The sequence below is a fragment of the Colossoma macropomum genome, unplaced genomic scaffold, assembly GCF_904425465.1.
Source record: "Colossoma macropomum unplaced genomic scaffold, Colossoma_macropomum, whole genome shotgun sequence".
Classification (NCBI taxonomy): Eukaryota; Metazoa; Chordata; class Actinopteri; order Characiformes; family Serrasalmidae; genus Colossoma; species Colossoma macropomum.
This window is the reverse complement of record NW_023494784.1, coordinates 37,316,712-37,325,192: the sequence shown is the minus strand read 5'-3', so window position 1 is coordinate 37,325,192 and position 8,481 is coordinate 37,316,712. Positions and strand designations below refer to the sequence as shown.

At 38.0% G+C, this 8,481-nt stretch overlaps 1 protein-coding gene across 1 annotated transcript; it reads left to right on the top strand.

Annotated features, from left to right (window-relative positions):
* Positions 1–224: 224 nt before the first annotated feature.
* On the top strand, positions 225–8,244 carry si:ch211-10d23.5. The gene is made up of 7 exons (XM_036574278.1): positions 225–325; positions 937–966; positions 3,771–3,923; positions 4,017–4,142; positions 5,301–5,327; positions 5,422–6,272; positions 7,446–8,244. The coding sequence occupies exons 2-6, from the start codon at positions 960–962 to the stop codon at positions 6,237–6,239; spliced, it is 1,131 nt and encodes a 376-aa protein (XP_036430171.1). The 5' UTR covers positions 225–325; positions 937–959; the 3' UTR covers positions 6,240–6,272; positions 7,446–8,244.
* Positions 8,245–8,481: the final 237 nt, after the last annotated feature.

Genomic DNA, 8,481 nt, shown 5'->3' with positions numbered 1-8,481 from the left:
AACCTGCGTCCTAAACCACATATAACGTACAATGCTTTTACATACTACGCATACTACACCAACGAATGTACTGCTAGTTGTGTACTCATTATTTTTTATATTTCACTATGTTGTCATGTTCTGTGTGGTTTTGGAAGCAGCCCGAATGTACAGCAGACCATTTCTGTGGTAGAGCGAGTAGGAACTGTGCAGCCGCTGCAGCGATTCAGGTCGGAATCATTTTATCGTAGGGACGTTTTCTCGAGTGCCCGGAGAGAGCGCGTTTGTGGCGGAATAGCGGAGCTGGATATCCTTCATTTACTGAGATTATTTCACAGAAATAGAGGTAAAAAGGCAGATAAAATAATGGTGGGTGAACCAAACAGTTATACTGTTGCTGAGTAAGCCTGGGTGAAGGGTTCTTACCGGACTCTCGGAGCAGCAGTGAGTGAGCGACTCAGCACACCGCTCATAACGTTAATTCAACTTTTTAAACTCTTTATTTAGCTTATTTATTCTCCTCCTCGCCTCACAGTTCAGTCCTGGATACTTTAAAAGAATATCTTGCAGGCTACAAATGCAAAAAGCGAAGTATATAGCCTGTTCGCCAGCTTCTTGTTCGAATTCTCCCGCTCCACCTTAAATGGTGCAGCAGTTACATTCTGGCGCCGCTTATTCCACCTTAAGTGGTGCCGCAGTTATTATGAAACCTGAGGCGCCAGAGTGTAACTTCTGCACCATTTAAGGTGGACCGGGAAAGTTCGAACAAGAAGCTGACTTCAGCTTGGTTTGTTGTTACTAACAGAGCTAGCAGCTAACATAGCTAATTATTATTAGCGTTTTTAATGAATCCCTCAATGGAACAGATTGAACTGTGCAAGTTTTATGATTAATGTATTGGTGCAGTAAGAGTGTGGAATATGTTGATGAAGATTTGTTTGTTTGTTTTTGTTTTAGGCATCACGTACCTGAAATTAATCATGGCAGGTAGGCAAAGTTCATTTCTTAGACTAACAGAGATCCCTAAAAAGCTTGAAACTTATTAATTATGAACCAGAATAAGACATATACTTAGCTTAGGTCACAATTGTGATACTGACAGAAAAAATCTAACCAAGACATCACTGATGACTCAAAAATTAATAAAGCAGAAATGATGCACATATTGCAGTTTACTTAATGTACAGGACTGTGCAAAAGTCAGAGACCACCCTTAATTCCATTTCCAATCAAAATAGCCATTAAATACACATTTCTCAGAGGATATTTCTGAGGAGATATATGATTATTGACTTGCATAAGGAAGGAGTGGGTCAAAGTGAAAAATCAGGAGTTTCCAAAAATGATTAAAAGCTGCAGAGGAAATTTGGACTCCTAACAACCATCTGCGAGACCTGGTAGACACCAACACTGTCCCCATCAGATAAACAGCACTTAAAGCAGCACTTTAATGTAACATTTGGGGATTTGGAGACCTCTCTGGTGGAAATGTGTAATTGCATGTAATGTATAGAGGAACATTGTGTCATCGGTTGTGCATCGGACCCCCATGAGTGGATGAATCTGATGATTGCAAGCAGGTTGAAAGAGTATTCAAAGAGAACTCAGTCAAAACTTGGTGCATGACGTTTCTTCTGAGGATGAAAGCGAACGATCAAATATTGTCATCGTCATCAGTGTAATATTCATCAGTGTAATGCTGATTTTGAATTTGAAAGCATCGAGCCGCACCTTCTTTTTGAGTCTGTGCATGTGACGTTAATATGTAATGACGTATACTATGTTGAACTTAATGGCCATTTTCGCTGGACATGAATTAAATGAAGGATGGTCTCTAACATTTACACAGTACTGTATTATTCATTTAAAGAGACAAATTTGTTGTTTAAAGATTATGTATATCACTAATCATTGTTTTATCACGTTTCTCTAGCATTAATTAAACTTATAAAACGTAATTCTAGAGATGGCACAATATCACTTTTTCTTTTCCAGTAAACTTTGAGTATCTGATCCTGTTGGATCAGTACTGATCCAATATTTCTTATTCAGTGTTTTAAAGTGAGCTACTTTTAATTCAAGCGCTTTACTTAAGACAAACATCTAAAAGTTGGCTATCATGCTGACAAACACTGTTAACCCCACAGGAAGATAGATTTGCTACAGGATTGGATCAGATTCATATTCGTTTTCCCCACTGATATCTGATCCAGTATTTTCTGCCAGTGTCTGCCTGATATGATATGATACTCATCCATGCTGACGTGCTCTCTAGTATTTCTTCTTGCATACAAAATAATACAATGGGCCCCCCGCCCTCCCTGTGGGATTTTTATTAGGACCCCCAAATTATCAGAAACAGCCCTGAATGTGACAGCTTTGCCTGCCTAACTGGCTCGAACCCACCAAAATTATTTTAAAGAAATTACTGCTGGCCACTCTGATGTAGTGTTGTCAAAAAATCCACTTTTTTGGTACATATTAACTCTGAAAACCTGAAACAATACCAAGTTCTACCTGAACTTTAATCTGGTCAAAGCCTTGTTGCTTGTTCAAATATTGCATTGCATTTGCACTTGGGGTGGCCTGTCATTGTTATGAAAAGAACTTGCTGTGAAACCAGCTGTTTCTGTACACTGAGCATAAAGGGGAATCCCATTCATTTTTTTAAATTTCTGCATAATTAAATCATTAAGGTGTAAACAAAGTCATTCAGAGTGGTTTGATGTGAAGAGCACCATTCTAGAGTCAGAATTGTTCACAGTGGTGGTGATGGGAACCAGACGTCCACCTCTAAAAGCTCCCTCACAGAAAGTTATTATATGGTTATGAATATGCTGCCTGACGTATGAGGCATTGAGTGTGTTTACATGCACTTAATAATCTGATAACTGCAGAAAATCAGATTTTGTCAGTAGTGCGACCAACGCGTTTACACTTGAGTAATCAGATAATGGGGAAACTCTGGGTCTGCATGAGTCGATCAGTAATCAGATTTCTGCTTTGCAACCGGCCAATAAACTCAAAGAAGAAGGCGTGACGTAAACGTAACAAAAAACTCAAACTTCAAAAGATATGCTGCTTGTTTATTTCTGGTACCGCGGTCTGTTCCGCACATGCACAGACTGAGAAATCCGAAAGAAATCCAAGTAAGAGTTTACATGCAGCGCGTGTAATATCCAGCTCTCTTTATCAGAGTTGTTCATCAGATTTCTAGACCTTTCTCTGATCTATAAAATCAGAGTGTGCTGTTTACATGACCATTTGAATATCAGATAACTGCAGAAATCTGATTATTATCAGATTATTGAGTCCATGTAAACACACTCGTTGTTTTACAGTAGTTTTGAGAAGATTTTAGCCTTAAAATGTATTTTTTCCCCAAATCCATTCATGGCAGAGAGATGCATGTAGGGAGGTCTAAGGCAAAGTAGTACCCAAAGAAAACTTCGGGGTTCAGGTTTACTGTCATATTTCATCATAATGAGCTTTATATTTAAAAATTCATAAGACACAAACATGCTCACTGGTCTTTTTGGCAAAAATAATAGCTATGTTTGTGTAACGGCTGTGTTAGACATTTTTACCTCTGGTTACTATCATCTCCATGGTAAAGAAATCCAAGGTGGTGTTTCTCTCCAGTGCACTGTGGTTTCACATCCAACCACTCTGAATGACTTTGTTGACATCTAGACAACTGATTTATACATTAACATTTACAGTGTGTCAATAATCGCAGAGAACCTTGTGTGTTGTTATCTGATTGTACTTTCTGCATATTACATTTACAGAGAAAAAATTTGAGTTTTCCAGTAAAGAGGAGCTTTTCAGCCTTATAGGCGACGTTGACTGTCCGTACTGCACAAAACCAGTCGCAACATCTCATCATCATTTGTCCACACACCATCTGAGATATGCCATACATTTTGCTGAAGGTGGTACTGGTAAGTAGTCTGAAATCTGAATGAAATGTTAAGTGTCTGCACCTGTTGTCCCATTAAAAGCATATGTTTAATAACATTCATTTTACCCTGCAGGCAAGTTCTCAATACCCTGCTACTGCCCCGACGAGAGACGTGGCAAAAGGAGCCACTGGCATTGTACTAAGTGCACAAAAATAATACAGAGGACTGCGGATTTCAGACTGCACCTCACTAACCACGGTTGGTTTAGCGTTTATTCATTTAAATATTTGTTTTTTCATCAAAAATGTCATAGGCTAGCAGTGAAGGACTGAAAAATTGGTTGTTTTATATTGCAAATTAAAAGAGTGCTGTTTTTATTACACATGCTTTGGCCTTTGTACTTTCTAGGTTTATAGTTACTTAATGTAGCCCATCTGTTACTACTGTGTGTGGAACTGATACAGGTTTTTAGTCCTATGGTGGCCTTTTTCCACTGACAGATGGGGTTGATAAACTGTGCAGTAACAGGTGGACTACGGTCTGTAACTGTAAACCAACAAACTGCACCTATATGATATATAAAGTGACCAAAAAGTGTACAGTATTGTGCAGTTTCAGTCAAAATGGCCGTTAAGTGCAGGTTACTCGTCTTTCAGCATCAGAAAAAAGCTGAAAACATATATTTTACAGAAAATTATACCGAAGCCTCAAACACTAAGTATATTATCATTTTTTATTAAGTATATTATCAGTATTTAGTGTGCCCATTCTTTGTATTACAGCTTTCATGCTTTTCAGACTTATTTTTCAAAGAAATCTGCAGGTATTTTTCTACATATTCTAAAGTTCAGTCTTAGAAGTTGGTTAGCATTTTCTGCTTCTCGCCGTCCAAATAATCCCAAACACATTTAATGATGTTGAGGTCTGGACTCTTTTTTGTCCATTGCCTTTTCTCAGTAAGGGCTTCTTCACAGCTACACATCCTTTCAGACCCATAGTGCTGAGTTGCCTTCTCACAGTGGAAGGATGGACAGAAACACCTGTGGATGTTTTCAGATCTGAAGCAGCTTGATTTTCTCCTCTCTCTCAAAGATGAAAGCTTTAAGTACTGTTTGTCTGATGGGGACAGTTTTGGTGTCTATGAGGTCTTGCAAGTCCCATTTTCACTTTTTGGAATTTTGGAAGTTCCTGTTTTTCATTTTCTTATGCAAGTGGATTAACTTGTATATAATAATGAAATAATAATGGTGATATAATAATGAAAATTATGGTCTACAAAGATTTAGAGAAAAAGGGACGAATGCTTCTGTACATTCAAACTCTAAAAATGACCAAGAGAATCTTATAAGATGCTGTTGCCTTCATACTCTCATTCACATTGTTTGTTTTTGTTTTTTGCTTTTTTTGCAATTGTAGGTGTTTTGCTGACAGACAAGCCTGTGGGTCAGTACATAATTTCTTCTTCTTCTCCTATTTCAAAAACAACTTGTTGTATGTCATAATGATGAATTTACTACCTAAACTATGTTCCTCATAGATGGAGAAGCTGCTAGCGTGGGTACTTCGTGTGTCAGCGATGCAGTTGAAGATTACAGAACGTCGTGCCAGAAATGTGATTCTCTATTCGCAAACCCATCTAATCTGAGGAGACACAAGAGGCAGCAGAACTGCAGACAGGAACAACCCATGGTTTGCGTAGACGCAAAGAACGGGTTATACGTGACGCCGAAGGATCCTCAAGGAACAAAGTTTCCGATACATATATGTAAGTCTCTTGTTTCACAGAGTTTCGTTTGTGAATTGGAGTCGTGCAGGGATTTCATGAAGATGGCTGCCCAAAGTGGAAATCCTGGGAAGGAGTGCTATCACCTGGAGAGGACGAGGAACGCCCGGTGCTACAGTCCTCCTCCACCACTGTGCAATGCCTCGCTGGAGGAGATGGCTGAAAAAGGAATCGTTTCTAAAACAAGGCAACAGGAATGTATGGCATTGCATGCAAGGGCATGTTTAGAGGAAGTCGACTGTGTATTTCCTGTTTTTTGGGAGGAATTTGGACCCTCTGAGAGATACATCTACTTCTCCGTTTATGCCGGCCAGACCGACACCTGGTGTCAGTTTGGAAGAACACTCGTCACACTGGACACCAAGTTTGGTAAATGGCAGTGCCAGTGCACAGGCGCAAAGGAAGAGCACCAGAGCTGCGTCCATCAACATTTATCCATGTGGTGGGTCTTTCAGGAACGTCCCTGTTGGCGCAAAAATGCTGTAGTTACCAACTCAGAAGAAATGATAGATGATATAGAGACAAAAGTCATGGATCTTGAGGACATGCTGGAGATGCAGCATTCTGAATAGACACGTCGGAGCTTCTCCGTGATGTTTTTGCAGGTAGGCCTTTTGAAGCTACCACTGTTGTTCTGTGTACATGGTGGCATCAAATCTCAAATGCAGGATAGTATCATAGTATTGTGGCGCCAGTTATGGATAGTAAAGAGTCTATTTACATTCTCAAAAAGAAGTGCCATTGTGATTCATCAGGAGTTTATTTACACTACCGTTCAAAAGTTTGGAGCCACTTAATAATAGTTAATATATAGTGAACCAGTGGTTTATTCACAGTTTAAAGTATTTCAGTAACTACAAAAAGTTATGACATGGTAAAACAATAGCAAATGTTTGTAAATAATAAACTATAATTATCTATAGAAACTTCTTGTCACAAAATTAAATGGGCTTGAGGACAAAACCTTGTATCTCCAAAATGGTAACTTTACAGTAGAAGAAAAAAACCCTCTTTACTTTCAATGTAAGTCAATGGAACCAGACTTTTTCCAAATCATTTTGGACATTTCTTTTGGTCCATTAATGATGAAATTTATACACAATGTAAAGGGCAACAGGCATTTTCAAATTATGTAAAAACTGAAAAACGCCAAAAATGGAGATAAGAGGTTTTGTCCCAACAGCAGCGATATATAATGTGTGTGCACTCACATTAGCATTAACATTAGCATTAAAATTTGTGCAGAAACGTTCCCCTTCTAGTTATAAACAGCTGTTTATTCAGAACGATTTGCTCAGTGCCTTTCACACGTAAGCCATTCTGGATATTACCTTTATTGCAAGTCAATTCTGGATGCTATAAAGCTTTCTCAGTTATTATGCCATCATCTGTTTATTATTGAAAATGTAACAGCTTTCTACAAAGCATAGAATATGAAGACCTATTGAAGATTAGCATCATAACCATTTTATGCATGTATCTGCAGCAAAATTCATCTTATATTTTTAAAAAAGGTGATTCCAAACTTTTGAACATCACAAATTTTAAAATTTAAAATTTTAGTGTAACTGAAAGCTTTTTCAGTTCATATTGGGCAAAAATATTGCATACTTTGGACATTTTTAAATTTTAAAAGTTCCTTATAACAGTTCAGACTATGAAAGCTTTAGGCCAAAAAATTGCAGGTTAGGTCTGCTTCTGATCTAAGCAAGCACTAGGAAGAAAGCGTTAGTTTGCTGCTACATACTAATGCATGTATCTGCTCTTTCTGTTGAAAGGTATGGGAAATACTGCATGTTCTGCTGTTATTACAGTGACCAACTTGATACTTGTGGAGTTCAAAGGAGAGGAACCACCAGAGGACAAAAGAGAGACCCATGCTGGAGAACTTTGAGCCGCAAGAAAGAAAGTGCCCTTACACGGGAGAGGAGACACGTGCCACGGCGTATGGAACGTTTACACTGGACAAGAGTGCTTCATCTTTTTTTAGCCTTTTAATTTTTTTCAAGCTTTTATTCTTTTATTTTAAGAGTTATATGAAAGCATTTTTAAGTATGCCAAGGTGATGCCAGAGAAGCTTGGCCACATTTCAAAAATGTGGTCACATTTGAGAAAAATCGTCTTACGGTTCTCGTGCTCTTGTTTGAAGTTCAGTCTGTGACTACATAGCGATTGGGCTGCTGTATCAGTTGTATGCAGTAAAGTGTGAAGTGAAGAAAAGGCCAGATTTTTTTCCTTTTTTATCCCGTCAAAGAACTATGATTTGTAAATTCTTCTCGGAATTTCTGATCATTGGACCATTCCTTCGGAATTAGTTCAAACTGTTTCAATAAAAAAAAATTTGAAACATTTAAACAACAATTCAGATCTTAGATTTTTACATGGATTGGGTCATGATCTGTTTAAACCTAAGGCATTAATTGAGATTGTAATAAGCTAAATATATACAAAATCATCTTTTATAGGGTGCCTTCTGTTGGGAGGTGTCTGTCCCAAACCCTAACCCCAAAATTTACTCTTGTGATGACAATTCTCTTTTTTTTTTTCCTTTTTTTAAGATTTAAAAAGATTCTTTACAAAAAGTTAAGCTGAACAATGAGTTTAATTTTTTAATAAAAAGAAACTTTATTCAGGAATTGCTGTCCCGCATTTTCATGTAATTAATCGAAACGCAACAGCTACAAAGCTAAGGATGCAGTAGAGGAAGGATCCATTTCTCAGCCATTATCTCACTGAAGGCTGTTTTTAGGGTCCTTTAAATGCAGCTGAGAAATGCGTCTTTTGTCTGTGAGAAACTTTGAGATTTGAATGTGT